This window comes from Tachysurus fulvidraco, chromosome 19 (genome assembly GCF_022655615.1).
Source record: "Tachysurus fulvidraco isolate hzauxx_2018 chromosome 19, HZAU_PFXX_2.0, whole genome shotgun sequence".
NCBI lineage: Eukaryota > Metazoa > Chordata > Actinopteri > Siluriformes > Bagridae > Tachysurus > Tachysurus fulvidraco.
Window position 1 is genome coordinate 2,653,309 of NC_062536.1, and position 25,000 is coordinate 2,678,308.

General features: G+C 38.1%; 7 protein-coding genes and 1 long non-coding RNA gene across 8 annotated transcripts in view; 3 read left to right on the top strand and 5 right to left on the bottom strand.

The window, feature by feature from the left end:
* Positions 1–1,826: 1,826 nt before the first annotated feature.
* Positions 1,827–2,841, top strand: LOC113635288 (histone H1-like). Its single transcript, XM_027134619.2, has one exon. The coding sequence runs from the start codon at positions 2,103–2,105 to the stop codon at positions 2,721–2,723; it is 621 nt and encodes a 206-aa protein (XP_026990420.2). The 5' UTR covers positions 1,827–2,102; the 3' UTR covers positions 2,724–2,841.
* A 1,371-nt stretch (positions 2,842–4,212) lies between these two features.
* Positions 4,213–4,764, top strand: LOC113635297 (histone H4). The gene has a single exon (XM_027134627.2). It carries the CDS (start codon positions 4,404–4,406, stop codon positions 4,713–4,715), a length of 312 nt encoding a protein of 103 aa, XP_026990428.1. The 5' UTR covers positions 4,213–4,403; the 3' UTR covers positions 4,716–4,764.
* Positions 4,765–5,130: 366 nt separating this feature from the next.
* LOC113635307 (histone H2B) lies at positions 5,131–5,846 on the top strand. Its single transcript, XM_047803903.1, has one exon. It carries the CDS (start codon positions 5,422–5,424, stop codon positions 5,794–5,796), a length of 375 nt encoding a protein of 124 aa, XP_047659859.1. The 5' UTR covers positions 5,131–5,421; the 3' UTR covers positions 5,797–5,846.
* Positions 5,847–15,801: 9,955 nt separating this feature from the next.
* LOC125139551 (histone H2B) lies at positions 15,802–16,493 on the bottom strand. The gene has a single exon (XM_047803904.1). The coding sequence runs from the start codon at positions 16,224–16,226 to the stop codon at positions 15,852–15,854; it is 375 nt and encodes a 124-aa protein (XP_047659860.1). The 5' UTR covers positions 16,227–16,493; the 3' UTR covers positions 15,802–15,851.
* A 386-nt stretch (positions 16,494–16,879) lies between these two features.
* On the bottom strand, positions 16,880–17,426 carry LOC125139552 (histone H4). The gene has a single exon (XM_047803905.1). It carries the CDS (start codon positions 17,238–17,240, stop codon positions 16,929–16,931), a length of 312 nt encoding a protein of 103 aa, XP_047659861.1. The 5' UTR covers positions 17,241–17,426; the 3' UTR covers positions 16,880–16,928.
* Positions 17,427–20,302: 2,876 nt separating this feature from the next.
* LOC113663768 (histone H3) lies at positions 20,303–21,086 on the bottom strand. Its single transcript, XM_027179213.2, has one exon. The coding sequence runs from the start codon at positions 20,967–20,969 to the stop codon at positions 20,559–20,561; it is 411 nt and encodes a 136-aa protein (XP_027035014.1). The 5' UTR covers positions 20,970–21,086; the 3' UTR covers positions 20,303–20,558.
* Positions 21,087–21,441: 355 nt separating this feature from the next.
* On the bottom strand, positions 21,442–22,057 carry LOC113663774 (histone H2A-like). The gene has a single exon (XM_047803900.1). The coding sequence runs from the start codon at positions 21,880–21,882 to the stop codon at positions 21,496–21,498; it is 387 nt and encodes a 128-aa protein (XP_047659856.1). The 5' UTR covers positions 21,883–22,057; the 3' UTR covers positions 21,442–21,495.
* A 1,889-nt stretch (positions 22,058–23,946) lies between these two features.
* LOC113635302 overlaps positions 23,947–25,000 on the bottom strand; it is a 1,892-nt gene continuing 838 nt past the window's right edge. The window contains exon 3 of the long non-coding RNA XR_003438793.2: positions 23,947–24,404. This is a non-coding gene — a long non-coding RNA (uncharacterized LOC113635302). The remainder of the gene's footprint in view (positions 24,405–25,000) is intronic.

Genomic DNA, 25,000 nt, shown 5'->3' on the forward strand with positions numbered 1-25,000 from the left:
GGTCCACCAAAAAGTTCCCCTTACTGTAGATGTGACAAATTCAGAAAATGAATGAAAATCCTTGGTCTTGGGTTTGACTGAAGATCATATTCAGAATATTTGAAAATATCCTAAAATGATTTTCACACACTGTGTATACATTTTACACTATGTTTTTAACTTTCTTTGTTTAGCCACATCATTATCACAATTGTATACAGACATCCATTAAATCCAGCTCGGTATGAGCTTGGATATTATATTACCCTAGGTACAATAGGTTATCTGTGTAGTTACACAAAATGATAGCAATGATGTCTTTTTGTGACTAATGGGATAATAACTTAAATAAAACAAGAGATTATTCACAAGTCTTCAGTCCTGAACTTCATACCAGGTGACTGTGGATCAGCAGAACAAACATGGGGATGTTAGGATAAGAAAAAGGACAGAATAGGACTTTTATGACTAAATCATGTATTTGCATTTTTATTAAAATGTTTTTTTTTTTTTATGTCTGACTTAAAACCAGCAAGAATGTTAAACTGAACATAGACAGCATTTAAAAATGTTATGAATTAGAGTTATAGTGACTGTCAGTAAATTCATTATATTTGTTTATTGGTTATTGAATGTGATTTTTATTAAATATAATAAACCCCATACCCTATGATACTTTGTTTATTTTAAGGGTGAAAAAACAAACAACAACAAAAAGAAATTCTCCCCAAAGGACTTCACTATTATATGAAAAGACACTAAAGAAGCAGCGCTCCTGAGTAGAGGCCAGGTAAAGGACAAAAGATCAATCTGTTCCTTCCCCAGAATAATCACCATGCTCAATTACATAGAATTTGTATTAGTATCATTTACTGAAAGTGGACACTTTATTAATACACAATTAATTATATATACTGATGTCATATCTATTAATATAAGAGGTGAAAATCATGAAAATCTAGGAGGGGGGAAAGCAGCTATTACTTATTACTTTAGCTTATTACTTTAATGATCCAAATGACAAGAAAATACAGACAGAACATGAGGACTCAGGACACAAAGGGACAGGGGAGCTAGACTCACAAAGGTAGGAGAACATGGACAGTGTAAAGAAATGAACAGAATTAATTAATTTATTTATTATTATTATTATTTTTTAATTTTTTAAGCTAAATAAAAAATTCTTGAAAACAATTTCTACTCATTTTAAAGATTAATAAGGAATTTTTGAAAAGTTTATTCTTTTTATTCCTTTAATGTTGAAAATTATTTTTTCACTACTTTCATGTAATTAATCACTCAATCAGAGATACTTAAGTAAATAAATTAAAAAAGTGTTTAATTTCTTTATCATTAGCTGACGTTTTATTGAGCGCTGTCAGGGAGAAGGGTGTCAGAGAGAGAGAGAGAGAGAGAGAGAGAGAGAGCTTGTGCCAGGCCAGAGTGTGGAAGACTAGATCATGACAAAGGTACAAGCACAAACAAGGGAACACAACAACAGCAACAAGTCTAAACAGAAACAAAGACACACGCAACTGGACACCCACAACTCGCTCTGTCTGTCTGTATACATGTGCTTTACGCAGCACAAACGGAGCTCCGTTACAATTATTACACACAACACTCAGTCGATACAAATACATCAGTGTCATTCACAAGGTTCTCCCGAAACTCAGTAAACACGACTAATAAGCCCCGAGCCTCTTTTTGTCTAGTTTTTACACGCCACATCGCCCCAAATGCGCTGCAAGCCGGAGCGAGCCCCAGACGCGCCGTACACTTTTGTGCTCGCTGCACGACATTGTTGCTCGCTACGAGCTCACGTCGGGTATCGGGAAAAAGAACAATGTCCCTGCTCAACAAACTTGTTGCTGAACGCTCGGTATCTTGTCTGCAGCGACGTATTTTCGCTGAGAAACGCCGTGAGAAAACACACTTGTCACTGTGTCTCGGAAGCGCAGGCATTCAGCCACGGCCAGGTTGAGTCTACAACGTTCTCATGCTTACTTTTAAGCCCAGCCCCCCGGTCGAGAGGAGGAAGGTTCCTGTGTTACACAGCGTACAGCGGTACATTCGTTTATTCTACTATTAGCTCACAGAGAGAGAAAGAGAGAGAGAGAGAGATGGCTGAAGTCGCTCCCGTTCCCGCCGCCGCGCCGGTCAAAGCGCCCAAGAAGAAGGCAGCTTCGAGGACCAAGAAAACAGGCCCTAGCGTCGGCGAGCTCATCGTCAAAGCGGTTTCCTCGTCCAAGGAGAGGAGCGGCGTGTCTCTTGCCGCCCTGAAGAAAGCTTTGGCTGCCGGCGGATATGACGTAGAGAAGAACAACTCTCGCGTCAAGCTCGCCGTCAAGGGCCTCGTTACTCAAGGCACTCTGGTGCAGACCAAAGGGACCGGCGCATCTGGATCTTTCAAGCTGAACAAGAAGCAGACCGAAGTTAAGAAGCCCGCAAAGAAAGCGACGCCCAAAGCGACAAAGGCGGCCGCCAAGAAGCCCGCCGAGGCTAAGAAGCCCAAGAAAGTAGCGGCCAAGAAACCCGCAGCCAAGAAGTCTCCCAAGAAGACAAAGAAGCCCGTCGCTGCCGTGAAGAAAGCCACCAAAAGCCCCAAGAAGGCCAAAAAGCCGTCGACCCCCAAGAAAGCAGCCAAGAGCCCCAAGAGGGCCAAAAAGCCTGCGATCCCCAAGAAGGTAAAGGCTGTAAAGCCCAAATCAGCGAAGGCCAAAAAGGCTCCCAAGAAGAAGTAAACTTGTTTCTTATGTTTTTTTTTACTCCTCAAACGGCTCTTTTAAGAGCCACCCATGTTTTCCCTTAAAGAGCTGTTTCCTATTCTGATAAACATGATAAACATAATGATGACGTCATGGTGACTTTGTACAATTCTGTAGCTGCCTAAACACTCGCTACAGAATCCACTATTCACCTTCACATAAAAGTATGAACAACTAGGGAGAATTGGACAGTTTTGAATCCATGTACATCCTGCCTATGTACATCCAGACTGTTTGTGTTAGGAATAGTGTTCAGGGATAAGAAGAGTAATTGAAAATAAATTTGTTACACATTTGTATAGTGCTTTTAGCAATGGATGTCTCAAAGCAGCTTTAAAGAACACGAACACAAAGTTATATGGAGATTAATATAAAACAAAAACTCAAGGATAGTATTAGGTTTATAGGAGGAAACCCAGACTCCGGTGATGTCCATGGGCTCCAGACTTCAGGCAGTCATTGCCTAACATTTTATTTATGATTATATTCATTTGTCCAATTACATTTGATCCCTGAAAATGTGGAGACTGTGCATAAAAAATTACAGTTCCTGAACCTTTTACATGATAATTTTGTTCAACCCCCTGAATTAAAGCTGAACATCTGCTCTTCAAATGAATCTTTTTATTTTTTTCCATTTTCAATTTCTTCTGTGGGATACATGCAAATGTATGAAAATGTTGCATGTGTCCGAATATATATGGACCTAACTATGTGTGTGTCACAGTGATTAATAACCATTTATATGTAGGTTTCCAGATTCTGGCAGTCACACACAACTATCACAATCACACTTCATTGCTCTGCTTTCAGTACAATAGAGTGTACAGTGTTTCAGACTCTACGTATATACATGTAATCTAACATAGCTGTTCAAAAGATCGCATTTACAGTGAGGCCTGTGTCTAGACGGTGTCGATTAAATATTTCAAGTAGAACAGTGACGTTTTGTTTTGACCCATGTTTGAAATTTGAATTTTATATTCAATGAGCTTTCCTTGTGAATGACACTGAGTTTTAGAATGAGATTAGTGTTGGAGACAATATAGCTCATTTAGACTATAAACCTTATAGATTCTGTAATATTTTGTGTTTTACAGCTGATAAAATGACTCCTGAATGTTGTCTTTACATTCCTTTCTGTGTTGCTTGTAATCTACTATCAAGTAGTGCACCCAGGAGTATAGAATACAGTTCTCAAGCCACAGATGTGCTCAAATGGATGTTTTACATCTAAACAGGTTAATGTTGTACAACCACAGAGTGCTGTTACTAACCTCCATACATTGCGGGGTGGTGGTCTGTATATTTTTAATGAAATACTCACTTTGTAAACCTTGGGTTAAATACTACTACTACTACTACTACTACTACTACTACTACTACTTCTACTTCTAAAACTTAGAACATTTCTAACAATAATAATGACGACGATGATGATCCGTGTGTGTACAGAGAGGTTGCAGCAGAAAAATACACTCGTAAGTTAAAAGCTGTGGCTTTCTCTTTGTTTTTTGAACGGCTTCTATTGTGTGAGCGCTGGTATTAGACCCGCCTCCTTGCCTGTTCTCAACTGGGTCCAGGAGATGGAGGATAAATATTTGGCCTCTGTGTGGTGTATTTTATTGAGCGGCTTCACTTCGATAGAACAGCATCATGTCTGGTAGAGGTAAAGGTGGTAAGGGACTCGGTAAAGGTGGCGCAAAGCGTCATCGTAAGGTCCTTCGCGATAACATCCAGGGAATCACTAAGCCGGCTATTCGCCGTCTGGCTCGCCGTGGCGGTGTGAAGCGTATTTCCGGCCTGATTTATGAAGAGACTCGCGGTGTGCTCAAAGTCTTCTTGGAGAACGTCATCCGCGACGCCGTCACCTACACCGAGCACGCCAAACGAAAGACCGTCACTGCCATGGATGTGGTGTACGCTCTGAAACGCCAGGGACGCACTCTGTACGGCTTCGGCGGATAAACGTTCAACACCGAACCACGTCAACACAACGGCTCTTTTAAGAGCCACCCAAATATCCACAAAGACATTTTCCTGCTTTACCGCGCGCGCGTGTGTGGACGCAAATGACGTTAAAAGCCGTATAAAGCAATATCCAACATGTGTTAATATAATAGATGCTTTTTAGTACAATATTATAAGTTCATTGATTTATATACATCTCTGTATTTCTTTTTTTCATCTTGTGTGTGTATGATGCAAATGATGTCAGAAGCTGCAAAAAGCAATATCCGATATACAGTATATTTATATTCTAGATGCTCTTTACTACAATATAAGTTCAATGATTTATATACATCTCTATCTTTTTATTTCACATAGAGTGTGTGTGTGTGTGTGTGTGTGTGTGTGTGTGTGTGTGTGTGTGTGTGTGTGTATGAAACGCGTGTAAAGTTTGGTGGTAGAAACAGGATTTTTTTTTTCTTTTGTCATAAAGCACAAAGTTGAGTGTAAAACGGCGGAAGGGGAACAAAGCACAGAGGGGACAGTGGGGAGGAGTAAGTGTGTAGGAGGAGCGGGAGGAGGCGCTCCTCGTCAGGAGATTTGGGATTATGACCAATAACACACGTTTCCTCTCTTCTGCCTAATTACAATGTCAGACTGTAAATAGAGCAGCCGCTAGGTGGGTGTTACTTATTCTCTCGTAGTTCACTCGAGCAGCAACACCATGCCTGAACCAGCTAAGACCGCACCCAAGAAGGGATCCAAGAAAGCCGTGACCAAGACGGCAGGGAAAGGCGGCAAGAAGCGCAGAAAGACCAGGAAGGAGAGTTACGCCATCTACGTGTACAAAGTCCTTAAGCAGGTGCACCCCGATACCGGGATCTCCTCTAAGGCCATGGGCATCATGAACTCGTTCGTCAACGACATCTTCGAGCGCATCGCCGGTGAGTCTTCTCGTCTGGCTCACTACAACAAGCGCTCCACCATCACCTCTAGGGAGATCCAGACTGCCGTGCGTCTCTTGCTTCCCGGAGAGTTGGCCAAGCACGCCGTGTCTGAGGGCACAAAGGCCGTCACCAAGTACACCAGCTCCAAGTAAAGCGCCTTAGCGCCGTCTTTATCAACACAAAGGCTCTTTTAAGAGCCACCCACTTTTTCATACAAGGTGCAAATCTCTTCTCTGCGCGTGATTCTTTGTCTAACACACACACACAAAAACAAAGGATAACCACTTTTTTTCAAGTATGTATTCCATCTTTGCTTCTGTATTTTAATTTGTAATGACAATTTAAATGCTTTGTTACTGGTTTTGCTTTTTTCCCTCCTAAAACTTTATTGAAAGATTACGTATGTGTGTGTGTGTGTGTGTGTGTGTGTGTATATATATATATAATTATGAAATCATTCTTTCAAGTATCATGTGTTTTCCAATCATACTTTTTTTTTAAACAGAAATTGTGTTGTCATATCTGCTGTAAAATTGTAGACACATTTACACAAAAAATGTTTAGTAAAGTCCAAGGTAAATTGTTTTCTGATTGTCGGTTCATGTTCTTTTGTGTTTTTAGCTCACAATTTGTTTGTACCCTACCTCAGCAGGAATATGGCACTGGTTTGTATTGACAATACAAACAATTAGTTCTTCCATCACATCTTTCTTAGGTTACTGTATATTATTACAATATGTTACAATACATTAGTGTTTTTTCACTATACTTAATTTTCACTGTAGTTACATACTTATAGATACCATGAGTTTAAAACTTTTTCATTGTAACTTTGAAGAATGTTTTAAAGTTTTGAAGTTCCCTGTTAATTTACAGGGCATTCTTGTAACTATACATCACACATAGGGCTGGGCGATATGGCTTAAAACTGTATCACAATATCAGTGTTTCATATCGGTCGATATAAATAATTATATGTTATGATTCCTTTAAAATAAGAACCAGGTGAAAAATATATTACATTTAAACATTTTTATTTTAAACTTAACCTTCCTCTGATCACAATCCCCTCAGTTATTAAGACAGAAATGTCAACAACAATGGAAAACTCATATAATTCAAATGTAAACATAAGTCTAAAGTCACAATGAACACTTTCAATTTAAACTTTAAATAATAATAATATTTACTACAAATTATTTCTAAGGTGTGAGTTACCTGCACTTGCTAAACGTGGCCACATGATGGCGGTCAAAATCCATCCACAATGCTAGTATTCTTTGGTTATTTTTTAGCTTATTAATTATTTCATCTAGGTTCTCTTCTTCTTATCATTTGGCAGAGCCGGTCCTGACCTCCCTTGGGCCCTAAGCAAAATTCTGCTAAGGGGCCCTCCTACCTGACCCGTGGCCTCCCTCAGATTCCTCTTTATCCATATATCCATTTCAAATATAAAATACTTTTTACAGTATAATATGACTTGGCTCTTGCAATATTCAACTAGAGAATATGCAATAGCAGATATCAGAAATTATTTTTACTAGTGTAAAATGTAATTCCTGATATCAAAAATATGGTTACTACTAGAAATCGTACTCTTAATATTTACATTTTAAGTATTGAAAACTGAATTCTTGATATCAAAAATCCATATCATGTGAATAAATAAAAGCTGAAATGCTTGCCATACCGTATCACTGTGTTCTATAGTATGCATGAGAGCAATACTTGATCCCTGGTGGTTATTATTTGCTGAGGGATGTGCATTCATATTGACCTGGCATTATGCCCAGTCCAGTGTAAATCCATTGGTTTCCATATTGCATTAACATTGTTGTAACCTTGACTGAAAGACTATAAACATTGTCATTTAGGAGTGCTATCACACTATTGTTGCCCTTGGGTGTTTATTCACGCAATAAATTGTTGTGTGACAGACAGACAGACAGACAGACAGACAGGTCAAGAGATGCACTGGCAGCACTGCACTGCTAATGTAGCTAGTCAGATAGAGACTAGAGACAGAATCACATCTACTTAACTTTACTGTTATTGTTATCTTGCTGACATCAAACCTGAAGAGACCAAACGTTTACCTGATTGCTATTCTGACATTTCACACTCATTTTGTTTGTTTTTCACTTTTCATGGCCATACGGATAACTCCGCTTCATATTGTCATCTACACAGCAGGGGCAATTCTAGGGTCAGAGCTTTAGGGGTGCTGAGCTCCTTTTTAGGGGTGCTGAAGCTAAGGATATGATCAAAAGGCTCACCAAGGCGTGTCATTTTAAATGTCTTTATTATTATTATTATTATTATTATTATTATTATTATTATTATTATTATTATTATTATTACTGGGCTTTTAACTTTTTATTAAATGACAAATTCCTTTCACAAGATCATTATGGACTGTCCCTAGTCTCTCACCGGATTCTGCGTTTTTTTCTTTTAAAGAACTGTTGTATGTCCATTGCTCACTGGCAGGTCACAGAGAGAGAGAGAGAGAGAGAGAGAGAGAGAGAGAGAGAGAGAGAGAGAGAGAGAGAGAGAGCGAGAGCGCGCGAGAGAGAGAGAGAGCGATAGCGAGAGAGAGAGAGAGAGAGAGAGAGAGAGAGAGAGAGAGAGAGAGAGAGAGAGAGAGAGAGAGAGAGAGAGAGAGAGTGCAGTGCTATGCTATGCTATGCTATGCTATGCTATGCTAGGAGTTCAGGAGTTAAGCCTGGTTCAGGTTAAATCCTCTGTGTGTGAGGAATGAATAAATACAGCAAAAGAAAAATATGAAACTTTCTTTTATTGTGTAGTGAACTGAAAAATACAAGTGAAAAATAACAGATCTAAATCTAGGAATCTAAATCTAGGTTCTGACATTTCACACTCATTTTGTTTGTTTTTTCACTTTTCATGGCCAGATGGATAACTCCGCTTCATATTGTCATCTACACAGCAGAGGCAATTCTAGGGTCAGAGCTTTAGGGCTGCTGAAGCTAAGGATATGATCAAAAGGCACACCGAGGCCTGTCATTTTAAATGTCTTTATTATTATTATTATTATTATTATTATTATTATTATTAGTGAGGGAGTGAGGGAGGTAGGTGCAGTGGTTTGGACTTGGATTGGACATTACAATCCCATCAACAGCTGGTGCTGGTCCATTGGGAATAAACCACTGGGAAGCAGTGTTCAGATGGAGATGGAAGATGGAGTTCAGGTCAACACTACAACTTTGGTGGACATGAGGAGTGTGGTGCACTTGCTCCCAGGGGTTTGGTGGATGTGCCCTGTACTTGGTCAATCCCTGCTGTCTGTTTAGATGGTAAGAATTTACATATTGATCACTTTCCTATTTCTAAGTAGAGAATGTTGTGTTGTAATAAAAAATCTGTACAATGTATTTTTTAATATACTCATTGGGATGAACTGGGAAAAATATTTAACATAATTTCTTAAAGCAAATTTCAGACACTGGGGAAATACTAACTTGTACAATCTACCCAGATTTGTGTCATGTTCTTGATGTTCTGTCAGCAACTTTTAAGAAATTTCCTTTTGGGGTTTTAATCTTGTAATCTGTGTATTTTTTTATTTTATTTCTGAACCTTCCATAAACCTATGTTTCATCTTTGTGTTTTTCTATTCTCATAGGCAGTTATACTGGACATCAGAGCTACATTTACATTTCTACTACTATGTCATGGCTTGAAGCTCAGACTTACTGTAGACAGCATCACACAGACTTGTCAAGAGGATGTGAATGATCCTGCAGTGATGATGGCCATCTTGGAGCAGGTGTTTCTCATCCTCCACATGGCTTATAATGTACATTTCCCAGTATTCATCAAACTCTGACACATATATAAACTGTATTGTAATCAGATTCTGACTGTTGTATACAGTTACTGTATCATTTCCTACAGGCGAGTCTCTACCCTACATTATTTAGTAATAAATGTCTTATTCTGTTCATCAGATCAACCAGAAACTGAAGGATGATTTGGGGACAGAGGATTCCTGCTAAGTTTGGAGTTTAATTGTTAGATGTATATTAGCATAATATGTATATGTGTCACAACCAGAGGAGGACAGAGACAGACCCGTATGCAGGATAGCTTCAAATGAAAGGGGGTTAATAAATAATGAAGACAAAGACATAAAAGACGATAACTGAAACAATACTAAGAATGACTAGACATAATGAAGGGCAAACGTAAGTAATGATTCCGCGCTGCCATCGGCAACGCGGCTCACTTAAATATAAAAAGACAATGATGAAACAATAAGGATCAGGTGTGGAGACAGTGGGGGCAGACGAAGGCGGGGCAGACACATGACGAGGAGGGTAAACAAAGGCACGTGTCCAACAGTTCGGGCTCAGTCCTGACAATATGATGTTAAATCTCTGTCTATAACTAGTAGTCAATAATGAATGTATATTAAAACTTGTTTTTAGTTCCAATTATAATGAAACAAAATGGTTTGACTTTTGAATTTCTCCTGATAACATCAGTTAGTACTGTAGCTCTGTACACTGTAATAAGGGATGTGAGCTTTAGGGGGAAGCAGACATTTTAAACTGATATTAAACACTCACAAAAAGGGAGCAAGTCATTTGAATACATCTTAATTGTGAGCAGTTCTGTTCACATCATACATTATTTTGTCATTATTTTATTTTTGTATGATGCTTTGACAATACATTTCATTAACTATTTATTAATATTATCGCTTTATTTATTCAATGTAATTCAAATAAAATTTACTACATTAATCCCTCACTGATTCTGTGTCCTTGTGTTGCAAAACTGATTTGTAGAAGTGTTTGTCTGTCTTCTGTACAAGGTCAGTTATTCGTTTAGATAAAAACTTTACAAATCTTACATGTTTGGAAATGTAAAGAAAAAAAATGGATGAATGGAAATTTGAAGGAAGAAGATTGGGGGGAAATAGTAATGCTTGTGGTGCAATAAATAAACAATAAATACAATAAATAAATAAAATGGATGTTTGTGTAATGACAGGTCGTGAGACGGAGGATCCATTTGCATGCTTTTTAATTCAAGCTCAAGGTACAACACAGATTAGTTCAGGGGACTCAAACTCAGTAATCATGTAATTATTGAATGTAAAACCTCAAGCAATGTTCATTTGAAGAAGTTTATTTTATTTTAAACTGTCAGAAGAACAGAGGATGTCTGCACACAAGTACATGGGAGCTTTTATTATATCTGAAAACAAATCCAAAGGTAGACAAAACCAAAACAAGCACAAAGTAAAAGAGAGGTTAGTAAACAGCAGGTAATAAATCTGAACCAGACTTTAATCAGACAGAGCAAAACACAGGCTGTAATTAAAATTGAGGACAGGGAAGACAGGACATGAGGATTAGTAACATCACAACCAGAGAGAACACAGAACATGAGGATTAGTAACATCACAACCAGAGAGAACACAGAACAACAAATTAAACATCATAAATTATAAACTGATAATGAACTATTTATTAAACTAAAGACTGGAAATAATTTTGTGACACTGTCTGCTGTGACAGTGACGATTTTCCCATTGTGTTGAATCAACATTCCTGCTCTCCACCATGGACAATTCATCTCACTCAGTAAAGATCCATTAAAGAGACAAACATTGTATCTACTGTGAAACTGCAAAAAATAATTATTATAATAGAAGAAGAAAAAAAAAAGAAAAGAATCTGGACTGCAGGCAGCCGATTTAACACACGAACTCTTCTACGATGAAGCCATGCTGTTGTAATAGCTGCAGTGTGTGGTTTTCATTGTACTGCTGAAATACACAAGACCTTCCCTTAAATAGAAGTCATCTGTAGGGGATCACATGTGGCTTTAAAACCTTTATATACCTTTCAGCATTCATAATGTCTTCCAACACATGCAAGCTGCCCAGACCGTATGGACTTATACACCTCATAACATCAGAGATGCTGGCATTTAAACTGAACAATGAGGAACAATTGTATTTAAAGTATCAAACTTTTTACCTGCTCTTTCACAGATTTGAGTGTCTCTGCCTCTCTAAGACATCCCTTTTAAAGCTAATCATGTTACAGACCTGTTAATTAACTACACAGTCTTATTCCTGTGTGTATGTGTTTATATTCCTAAGTGTGTGTGGGTGTCTTGTTGTTTCCATATTTATGACAAACTTGTGGTCAAAAAGATCTATTAGGCAACTTGACTTCTGTTTTAAATCGAAGATGTACAAAGATATCTTGATATACTTCCTTTGTGTTTAACACACCATGAACATTTCAGAACATAACATTTCTACTTCACTTAATAAGAAGCAGTAGAGCCAGATGAGGATGTTTCTCATTAACAACAGCAGCTCAGTGTGTTAGATGCAGGATAAAGACATTTGAAGCACATGTTCTGATGGCACTATAACTGAGTTTAAAAGCTGTTTATTAACTACCGACCTGCTGAACAAAGAGCAGTCACATTTCATTACTTTAAAACAACACAAAAACAGTAATAATAAATTTGTAGTTTTCCACCAAATGTGTGTGTGTGTGTGTGTGTGTGTGTGTGTGTGTGTGTGTGTGTGTGTGTGTGTGTGTGTGTATGTTCCTGCACACCACCTACATGTGACTTTTTCTCACTCCTCACACAACTGCTATTGTAAATAAGGATACATAATGTAAGAAGTGTTTTTAAATGTTTCTTTGTTAGTTACCAAATGACAGAGCCGATCGGCCCTATACGCACACTACGCAAGTTGTGTAGGGCCCCGCAAATTACGCAAGGCCCCGTCTCCCCTGCCTCATTTTACAGCGCGTGTTATTGTTTTCTGTGTAGCATGGGCGAGGCTTCCCTAAAAAAGGAGCTCATGGGCTTCCGCAACCCTAAAAAGGAGCTCAGCACCCCTAAAATTTTTATTAATATTTTAGTCCAGCGAGTCGCCGGCGCTGTGGAGTAACACAGGACCCGAGTGACTCGTCCATAGTTATAAACGGAGAGAAGTAGCACGGGTTACAATGTTCTCCCACATACGCATGCAGTTCTGTTTATTAACTGCTAGAGTGTGAAACAAAAACAGCAGCGCGACAAATAAACTGTGTTCCTGTGTAGTGCGTATGTGTGTCTCTGTTGGTAAAGTTTATTGTTAATTTGATATGCATTTTAACAATCAGGAGTCATGTAAACATGACGTCACGTGTGTCTTTTCTGGTCAGTCGTCATGGAAACATGAAGCTCTGGCATTTGGACCAGAGTGAAAATAAACGCCATATCACTGTATACCACCAGTATGTGTGAAAACACTCAATGTGGCTTTTTAAATGAATTGTTATTCATTCCTAGATTTAGATCTGTTATGTTTCAGTTGTGCCTGACTGTCAAACTAGACAATAAAAGAAAGTTTAATGTTTTTCTTTTGTTGTATTTATTCATTCCTCACACACAAAGGATTTAACCTGAACCAGGCTTAACTCCTGAACTCACAGCACAGAACAGCACAGCACAGCAATCTCTCTCTCTCTCTCTCTCTCTCTCTCTCTCTCTCTCTCTCTCTCTCTCTCTCTCTCTCTCTCTCTCTCTCTCTCTCTCTCTCTCTCTCTCTCTCTCTCTCTCTCTCTCTCTCTCTCTCTCTCTCTCTCTCTCTCTCTCTCTCTCTCTCTCTCTCTCTCTCTCTCTCTCTCTCTCTCTCTGTGTGTGTGGCCTGCCAGTGAGCAATGGACATACAACAGTTTGTATGGACATACAAAAGAAAAAAGACAGAATAAGGTGAGAGACTAGGGACAGTCCATAATGATTTTGTGAAAGGAATTTTTCATTTAATAAAAAGTTAAAACCCCAATAATAATAATAATGATAATAATAATAATAATAAAGACAATTAAAATGACATGCCTCAGTGTGCCTTTTGATCATATCCTTAGCTTCAGCGCCCCTAAAAAGGAGCTCAGTACCCCTAAAGAATTACCCCTGCTGTGACCCTAGAATTGCCCCTGCTGTGTAGATGACAATATGAAGCGGAGTTATCCATCTGGCCATGAAAAGTGAAAAACAAACAAAATGAGTGTGAAATGTCAGAACAGCAATTAAGTAAATGTTTGGTCTCTTCAGGTTTGATGTCAGCAAGAGCAAATAACAGTAAAGTTGTAACAGTAAAGTTAAGTAGATATGATTCTGTCTCTAGTCTCTATCTGACTAGCTACATTAGCTGTACAGTGCTGCCAGTGCATCTCTTGGCCTGTCTGTCTGTCTGTCTGTCTGTCTGTCACACAACAATTTATTGCGTGAACATTCACGTGAATAAACACCCAAGGGCAACAGTGGTTTTTTTTTTTGGTTGTTTTTTTTTTTGGCAAAGGTGTTATAAATTGCAGCTTGATCACCGCTCTTTCCAGCAGCAACATCTGTGTGGGGACCAGTACAAAAAGTAGTGTGATAGCACTCCTAAATGACAATGATTATAGTCTTTCAATCAAGGTTACAACAATGTTAATGCAATATGGAAACCAAAGGATTTACATTGGAATGGGCATAATGCCAGGTCAATATGAATGCACATCCCTCAGTAAATAATAACCACCAGGGATCAAGTATTGCTCTCATGCATACTATACAACACAGTGATACGGTATGGCAAGCATTTCAGCTTTTATTTATTCACATGATATGGATTTTTGATATCAAGAATTCAGTTTTCAATACTTAACATGTAAATATTAAGAGTATGATTTCTAGTAGTAACCATATTTTTGATATCAGGAATTACATTTTACACTAGTAAAAATAATTTCTGATATCTGCTATTGCATATTCACTAGTTGAATATTGCAAGAGCCAAGTCATATTATACTGTAAATAGTATTTTATATTTGAAAATGGATAAAGAGGAATCTGAGGGAGGCCACGGGTCAGGTAGGAGGGCCCCTTAGCAGAATTTTGCTTAGGGCCCAAGGGAGGTCAGGACCGGCTCTGCCAAATGATAAGAAGAAAAGAACCTAGATGAAATAATTAATAAGCTAAAAAATACCCATTGTGGATGGATTTTGACCGCCATCATGTGGCCACGTTTAGCAAGTGCAGGTCACTCACACCTTAGAAATAATTTGTAGTAAATATTATTATTATTTAAAGTTTAAATTTAAAGTGTTCATTGTGACTTTAGACTTATGTTTACATTTTAATTATTTGAGTTTTCCATGGTTGTTGACATTTCTGTCTTAATAACTGAGGGGATTGTGATCAGAGGAAGGTTAAGTTTAAAATAAAAATGTTTAAATGTAAAATATTTTCTCCTGGTTCTTATTTTAAAGGAATCATAAAAAATATCATTAATTATCGATATGGACCGATATGAAACACTGATATTGTGATACAGTTTTCAGCCATATCGCCCAGCCCTATGTGTGATGTATAGTTAAATATAGTTGTATATATATATAGTTTTTTTGTTCATTTACAAAAGAATGCCCTGTAAATTAACAGGGAACTTCAAAACTTTAAAACATTCTTCAAAGTTACAATGAAAAAGTTTTAAACTCGTGGTATCTTAAGTATGTAACTATAGTGAAAATTAAGTATAGTGAAAAAAAACACTAACGTATTGTAATATATTGTAATAATATACAGTAAGCTAAGAAAGATGTGATGGAAGTTTACCGGCTAATTGTTTGTATTGTCAATACAAACCAGTGCCATATTCCTGCTGAGGTAGGGTACAAACAAATTGTGAGCTAAAAACACAGAAGAACATGAACCGATGATCAGAAAACAATTTACCTTGGACTTTAATAAAAATAGTTTGCTGATAGATGCTTGTAAATATGTGTAAATGTGTCTACAGTTTTACAGCAGATATGACCACTCAATTTGTTTTTTTTATTTTTATTATTATTATTTATTTAAATGTATGACTGTAAAACACATGATACTTGAAAGAATGAGACATATAAAATTTATGAAATTTTTAAATAAAGTTTTAGGGGGGAAAAAAAGCATAACCAGTAACAAAGCATTTAATTGTAAGTGCAAATTAAAATACAGAAGCACTGATGGAATACATACTTGAAAAAAAGCGATCTTTTGTGTGTGTGTGTGTGTGTCTGTGTGTGTGAGTTAAAGAGAGACTCACACGCAGAAAGAAGATTTGCACCTTGTATGAAAAAGTGGGTGGCTCTTAAAAGAGCCTTTGTGTTGATAAAGACGGCGCTAAGGCGCTTTACTTGGAGCTGGTGTACTTGGTGACGGCCTTTGTGCCCTCAGACACGGCGTGCTTGGCCAACTCTCCGGGAAGCAAGAGACGCACGGCAGTCTGGATCTCCCTAGAGGTGATGGTGGAGCGCTTGTTGTAGTGAGCCAGACGAGAAGACTCACCGGCGATGCGCTCGAAGATGTCGTTGACGAACGAGTTCATGATGCCCATGGCCTTAGAGGAGATCCCGGTATCGGGGTGCACCTGCTTAAGGACTTTGTACACGTAGATGGCGTAACTCTCCTTCCTGGTCTTTCTGCGCTTCTTGCCGCCTTTCCCTGCCGTCTTGGTCACGGCTTTCTTGGATCCCTTCTTGGGTGCGGTCTTAGCTGGTTCAGGCATGGTGTTGCTGCTCGAGTGAACTACGAGAGAATAAGTAACACCCACCTAGCGGCTGCTCTATTTACAGTCTGACATTGTAATTAGGCAGAAGAGAGGAAACGTGTGTTATTGGTCATAATCCCAAATCTCCTGACGAGGAGCGCCTCCTCCCGCTCCTCCTACACACTTACTCCTCCCCACTGTCCCCTCTGTGCTTTGTTCCCCTTCCGCCGTTTTACACTCAACTTTGTGCTTTATGACAAAAGAAAAAAAAAATCCTGTTTCTACCACCAAACTTTACACGCGTTTCATACACACACACACACACACACACACACACACACACACACACACACACACACACTCTATGTGAAATAAAAAGATAGAGATGTATATAAATCATTGAACTTATATTGTAGTAAAGAGCATCTAGAATATAAATATACTGTATATCGGATATTGCTTTTTGCAGCTTCTGACATCATTTGCATCATACACACACAAGATGAAAAAAAGAAATACAGAGATGTATATAAATCAATGAACTTATAATATTGTGCTAGAAAGCATCTATTATATTAACACATGTTGGATATTGCTTCATACGGCTTTTAACGTCATTTGCGTCCACACACGCGCGCGGTAAAGCAGGAAAATGTCTTTGTGGATATTTGGGTGGCTCTTAAAAGAGCCGTTGTGTTGACGTGGTTCGGTGTTGAACGTTTATCCGCCGAAGCCGTACAGAGTGCGTCCCTGGCGTTTCAGAGCGTACACCACATCCATGGCAGTGACGGTCTTTCGTTTGGCGTGCTCGGTGTAGGTGACGGCGTCGCGGATGACGTTCTCCAAGAAGACTTTGAGCACACCGCGAGTCTCTTCATAAATCAGGCCGGAAATACGCTTCACACCGCCACGGCGAGCCAGACGGCGAATAGCCGGCTTAGTGATTCCCTGGATGTTATCGCGAAGGACCTTACGATGACGCTTTGCGCCACCTTTACCGAGTCCCTTACCGCCTTTACCTCTACCAGACATGATGCTGCTCTATCGAAGTGAAGCCGCTCAATAAAATACACCACACAGAGGCCAAATATTTATCCTCCATCTCCTGGACCCAGTTGAGAACAGGCAAGGAGGCGGGTCTAATACCAGCGCTCACACAATAGAAGCCGTTCAAAAAACAAAGAGAAAGCCACAGCTTTTAACTTACGAGTGTATTTTTCTGCTGCAACCTCTCTGTACACACACGGATCATCATCGTCGTCATTATTATTGTTAGAAATGTTCTAAGTTTTAGAAGTAGAAGTAGTAGTAGTAGTAGTAGTAGTAGTAGTAGTAGTAGTAGTATTTAACCCAAGGTTTACAAAGTGAGTATTTCATTAAAAATATACAGACCACCACCCCGCAATGTATGGAGGTTAGTAACAGCACTCTGTGGTTGTACAACATTAACCTGTTTAGATGTAAAACATCCATTTGAGCACATCTGTGGCTTGAGAACTGTATTCTATACTCCTGGGTGCACTACTTGATAGTAGATTACAAGCAACACAGAAAGGAATGTAAAGACAACATTCAGGAGTCATTTTATCAGCTGTAAAACACAAAATATTACAGAATCTATAAGGTTTATAGTCTAAATGAGCTATATTGTCTCCAACACTAATCTCATTCTAAAACTCAGTGTCATTCACAAGGAAAGCTCATTGAAGTCAAAATTCAAATATCAAACGTCGGTCAAAACAAAACGTCACTGTTCTACTTGAAATATTTAGTCGACACCGTCTAGACACAGGCCTCACTGTAAATGGGATAATGTGAACATGTTAGATTACATGTATATAAGTAGACTCTGTTTGTTATAGATAAACAAGACAACAGCTGAACAACAGAGTCTGATACACTGTACACTCTATTGGACTGAAAGCAGAGCAATGAAGTGTGATTGTGATAGTTGTGTGTGACTGCCAGAATCTGGAAATCACAATATAAACTGGTTACTAATCACTGTGACACACACACACACACACACACACACACACACACACACACACACACACAGTTAAGTCCATATATATTTGGACACATGCAAAACTTTCATACGTTTGGCTATGTATGTCACAGAATAAATTGAAAAAAAAAAAAAAGATTCATTTGAAGAGCAGATGTTCAGCTTTAATTCAAGGGGTTGAACAAAATTATCAAGTAAAAGGTTCAGGAACTGCAACCATTTTTATGCACAGTCTCCACATTTTCAGGGGCTCAAATGTAATTGGACAAATGAATATAATCATAAATGAAATGTTGATTTTTAATATTTTGTTGAAAATCCTTTGCAGGCAATGACTGCCTGAAGTCTGGAGCCCATGGACATCACCAGAGACTGGGTTTCCTCCTTTCTGTTGCTTTGCCAGGCCTTCACTGCAGCTGTCTTCAGTTAATGATTGTTCGTTAGTCTTTCTGCCTTTTGGCCAGGCCTTTTTATGATGCTGAGCTCACCATTGCATTCTATATTTTATCAGTGTCTACCAAACTGTTGATCTGGCCACTCCTAATGTTCCTGCTATCTCTCTGATGGATTTATTTTGTTTATGAAGCCTAATGATAGCCTGTTTGACTTGCATGGAGAGCTCATTTGAATGGATGATGTAGGTTCACAGCAAGAGATTCCAAGTGAAAATACCACACTTAGAATCAACTCCAGACCTGTTACCTGCTTAACTGATGAAGAAATAATGAAGGAATAGCCTACACTGGTACATGAAACAACTTTTTATTCAACTGTCCGATTACTTTTGGTCCCTTGAAAAAGGGCACTAGCTACACTAAAGAGCTGTAATTCCTAAACCCTTCCTCCAATTTGGATATAAATATCCTCAAATTAAAGCTGAGAGACTTTCAGCACACTATAAATATACAACTATAGCTTGGATATGTTTTGGTAAATAACTAAAAAAAAAAAAAAAAAACTAAAATTGTGCATGTGTCCAAATATATATGGGCCTAACTGTATATGAAAATTGTACACTACTTCTAAAGATTATTAGTGAAGAACTAAATGTATGGATGCAATTTTGAAATTTAGCCAACAACATATAAGATCAAATAGTATTCATAACAGTGAAGTTTTAAGCATGCAATTTATTGCTTTTATAATAGTTTTCTTCTTGTTGTTTTTGCTAGAAGTAGTAGTAGAAGCAATATTGTGCAAAAAATGTGCAAATGTAGCACTGAGTAAAAGGAAAAAACTAATAATAATAATAATAATAATAAACTAATTATATAAAAACTAATAATAATAACAGTAACCTTCAACTTCAAAAAAACAACAAAAAAAAAACTAGTACTACTTAAAGGAGCAAATTGTAAGATCAAATAGAAGCAAAATTGGCAATCATACATTCATCATAATTCTAGAGCTCCGTACCTGAGGTCATAATTAGCTCATAATAATCAACACTGGTGAATTTTGCTCTCTTTCTGTTTAAACACAAAACAAAGAATAAACACTTTTTTTGTCCATCCTACTATATTTTAATTTGTAATTACAAATTAGATATTATTATAATAATAATAATAATAATAATAATAATAATAATAATAATAATAATAATAACAACAATAATAATAACAACAACAATAATTCAGCCTTCTGTTTCTTTACTCAATAAGGCAATAATCTTATTTTCCCAGCTCAGGTTGGACTCTGCTTCATTAAGTGTTCAGATATACTAAGAGGACATGACGACTACATGTGGTCTTTGAGTACAGCATCCTCATCATCAATACAACATTGTCAGACTGTATATTTACAATCACACCTTCCAGTGTCACCCACATGAGGATGAGATTCCCTCTTAAGTCCGGTTCCTCTTAAGGTTTCTCCATAAGGGTGTTTTTCCTCACTACAATCACTTGAGTCACCTCAGGCTTGTTCATTAGAAATAAATACAAACGCATTTAAATACAAGTCTAATACTATCTTTGAGTTTTTGTTTTATATTAATCTCTAAATAACTAAATATGTTGTGTTCATGTTCTGTAAAGCTGCTTTGAGACAACATCCGTTGCTAAAACCACTATAGAAGTAAATGTGTATTTATTTATTTTCAATTACTCTTCTTATCCCTGAACACAATATTCCTAACACAGTCTGTACATCATTTCTCTAAAGTAGATTCACATTTACATACATGTGATATAAAAAAAAAAATTTATAAAAAAAATTTATACACACACAAAGTGAAGTTTACACAACAAACTAAGCACACAAACAAAAAGAAGTGCTCATTTACCAGAGAGAATGTGGTGGCTCTTAAAAGAGCCTTTGTGTACATTAGACAGAATTGTGGTTTAAGCGCGCTCTCCGCGAATACGGCGGGCCAGCTGAATGTCCTTAGGCATGATGGTCACTCTCTTGGCGTGAATGGCGCACAGGTTGGTGTCCTCGAACAGACCGACCAGGTATGCCTCGCTAGCCTCCTGCAAGGCCATGACGGCCGAACTCTGGAAACGCAAGTCGGTCTTGAAATCTTGAGCGATTTCTCTGACGAGGCGCTGGAAGGGCAGCTTGCGGATAAGCAGCTCAGTAGACTTCTGATAACGGCGGATCTCCCTCAGAGCCACGGTCCCGGGCCTGTAACGGTGAGGCTTCTTCACGCCGCCGGTAGCCGGGGCGCTCTTGCGTGCAGCCTTAGTGGCAAGCTGCTTCCTGGGCGCTTTGCCACCAGTGGACTTACGGGCGGTCTGCTTGGTTCTTGCCATAGCGTCGAGCTGTGAACTTCACGGAGGAGAAAGTACAATAAACGGCACTGGCGAATGCTGTCTTTTTAAGGCCTAACGCCGCCCTGTTCTCATTGGGCGGATTGAAAGCACACGTCTGCCATTGGATAGAACGCGTTACGTCACCTGATGACTATTGGACCGTTCTCTGTCACGGACACTGTTCGAAACCCAAACCGCCCGCCCCTATTTTGCTGGCGCTCTCAGTAGCACAGCGCTTTTGTTTTCTGTCAGCAACCTACTGTGTCTTTCTGTCATTTAGAGAGTAAGCTTCATTATTATTATCATTATTAGTATTATCATCAAAATCATCATCTGTTATCCGTCTGTAAAACAAGACCAGTTATTATTAGTGTTAGATTTTAACACTTATTTGGGGAAATTAACTTTATAAAATTCACACTCACAGTATTAATAAAAAGTAGGATAAAATTGCACTTTGTCAGTAAAAGTGGGTGGCTCTTAAAAGAGCCTTTTTGGGTGGTGAGAAACGCAGCGCTGAGCGAGTTTACTTGGTCTTGACGGCTTTCTCGGTCTTCTTGGGCAGCAGCACGGCCTGAATGTTGGGCAGTACACCTCCCTGAGCGATGGTCACTCCTCCGAGCAGTTTGTTCAGCTCCTCGTCGTTACGCACGGCGAGCTGCAAGTGGCGGGGAATGATACGGGTCTTCTTGTTGTCACGGGCGGCGTTGCCAGCCAACTCGAGGATCTCAGCGGTCAGATACTCGAGCACGGCGGCCAAGTAAACCGGAGCGCCGGCACCGACGCGCTGGGCGTAATTACCTTTACGCAGAAGCCTGTGCACACGGCCTACGGGAAACTGCAGTCCGGCCCTGGATGAACGAGTCTTGGCCTTAGCCCTAGTTTTACCGCCGGTTTTACCTCTTCCGCTCATCTTATAGCTCAGATACGTTCTAAAAGCAACAACGAAATAACAGCGCTGTCCTTCTAGCACTTTGTCATATAACCATCACGTCATCTCTCTTATTGGCTAAGATCCTTGTGAAGGAAGAACCAATCAGAAACACGCCGTAGAATTCCAGGGTCAGTCCATCATTCTATTGTACGCCACACGCCCCTCCCACTCCCGTGTGTGTGTGTGTGAGAGAGAGAGAGAATGAATGAAATTAAAATAAAAAAGACTAAATGCATATCACTGTAGAGAGAAAATATTTTGTAAACTGATTATAATCAGTAACTTGATTATTCACTGGTTATATATCTATAAAGCATATATTAGTATAGAAGAGAGTAAAGACAAATGTACATGGATTTAAAACTGTCCAATTCTCCCTAGTTGTTCATACGTTTATGTGAAGGTGAATGTACAATTCTGTAGCTGCCTAAACACTCGCTACAGAATCCACTAAAGTCACCATGACGTCATCGTTATGTTCATCATGTTTATCAGAATAGGAAACAGCTCTTTAAGGGAAAACATGGGTGGCTCTTAAAAGAGCCGTTTGAGGAGTAAAAAAAAAACAAACAAGTTTACTTCTTCTTGGGAGCCTTTTTAATCCTATTAAGCCTATTAATCTTTAAAATGAGTAGAAATTGTTTTCAAGATTTTTTTTATTTAGCTAAAAAATTAATAATAATAATAATAAATAAATTAATTAATTCTGTTCATTTCTTTACACTTTCTATGTTCTCCTACCTTTGTGAGTCTAGCTCCCCTGTCCCTTTGTGTCCTGAGTCCTCATGTTCTGTCTGTAATTTCTTGTCATTTGGATCATTAAAGTAATAAGCTAAAGTAATAAGTAATAGCTGCTTTCCCCCCCTCCTAAATTTTCATGATTTTCACCTCTTATATTAATAGATATGACATCAGTATATATAATTAATTGTGTATTAATAAAGTGTCCACTTTCAGTAAATGATACTAATACAAATTCTATGTAATTGAGCATGGTGTTTATTCTGGGGAAGGAACAGATTGATCTTTTGTCCTTTACCTGGCCTCTACTCAGGAGCGCTGCTTCTTTAGTGTCTTTTCATATAATAGTGAAGTCCTTTGGGGAGAATTTCTTTTTGTTGTTGTTTGTTTTTTCACCCTTAAAATAATCAAAGTATCATAGGGTCTGGGGTTTATTATATTTAATAAAAATCACATTCAATAACCAATAAACAAATATAATGAATTTACTGACAGTCACTATAACTCTAATTCATAACATTTTTAAATGCTGTCTATGTTCAGTTTAACATTCTTGCTGGTTTTAAGTCTGACGTAAAAAAAAAAAAAAACATTTTAATAAAAATGCAAATACATGATTTAGTCATAAAAGTCCTATTCTGTCCTTTTTCTTATCCTAACATCCCCATGTTTGTTCTGCTGATCCACAGTCACCTGGTATGAAGTTCACGACTGAAGACTTGTGAATAATCTCTTGTTTTATTTAAGTTATTATCCCATTAGTCACAAAAAGACATCATTGCTATCATTTTGTGTAACTACACAGATAACCTATTGTACCTAGGGTAATATAATATCCAAGCTCATACCGAGCTGGATTTAATGGATGTCTGTATACAATTGTGATAATGATGTGGCTAAACAAAGAAAGTTAAAAACATAGTGTAAAATGTATACACAGTGTGTGAAAATCATTTTAGGATATTTTCAAATATTCTGAATATGATCTTCAGTCAAACCCAAGACCAAGGATTTTCATTCATTTTCTGAATTTGTCACATCTACAGTAAGGGGAACTTTTTGGTGGACCCAGAGTTTTAGTGATACAGTGTAAAGAAACCGAGTGAAAAGGAACTGAGTGAATAGGTTTAATCAAGTTAAAATGAAACATAATTAGAATAGTTATAAAGAGCATGTCGAACCATGTAGACATTGTACATCTCCTTGTGATTTAAAAAGAAAAAAAAAAAACACTGGTTACATTAGTTGAAGGTTACTCATTATTATTATTATTATTATTATTATTATTATTATTATTATTATTATTATTATTAATAATAATAATAATAATAATAATAAAGACAGGTAATAATAAATAATGTAGGCTATTCCTTCATTATTTCTTCATCACTTAAGCAGGTAAAAGGTCTGAAGTTGATTCTAAGTGTGGTATTTGCTGTGAACCTACATCATCCCTTCAAATGAGCTCTCCATGCAAGTTAAACAGGCCATCATTAGGCTTCATAAACAAAACAAATCCATCAGAGAGATAGCAGGAACATTAGGAGTGGCCAGATCAACAGTTTGGTAGATACTGAGAATAAATGGAATGCAATGGTGAGCTCAGCAAAATAAAAAGCCCTGGCCGAAAGGCAGAAAGACTCACAACAAGCATTAACTGAAGACAGCCGCAGGCAGTGAAGGCCTGGTTAAAGCATCAGAAAGGAGGAAACCCAGTCTCTGGTGATGTGTATGGGCTTCAGACTTAAGGCAGTCATTGCCTGCAAAGGATTTTCAACAAAATATTAAAAATTAACAATGTATTTATGATTATATTCATTTGTCCAATTACATTTGAGCCCCTGAAAATGTGGAGACTGTGCATAAAAATGGTTGCAGTTCCTGAACCTTTTACTTGATAATTTTGTTCAACCCCTTGAATTAAAGCTGAACATCTGCTCTTCAAATGAATTTTTTTTCATTTTCAATTTATTCTGTGGCATACATGTATGTATCCCCAAACGTATGAAAGTTTTGCATGTGTCCAAATATATATGGACTTAGCTCTGTGTGTGTGTGTGTGTTTGTGTGTGTGTGTTTGTGTGTGTGTGTGTGTGTGTGTGTGTCACAGTGATTAGTAACCAGTTCATATGTTGATTTCCAGATTCTGGCAGTCACACACAACTATCACAATCACACTTCATTGCTCTGCTTTCAGTACAATAGAGTGTACAGTGTATCAGACTCTGTTGTTCAGCTGTTGTCTTGTTTATCTATAACAAACAGAATCTACTTATACACATGTAATCAAACATGTTCACATTATCCCATTTACAGTGAGGCCTGTGTCTAGATGGTGTCGACTAAATATTTCAAG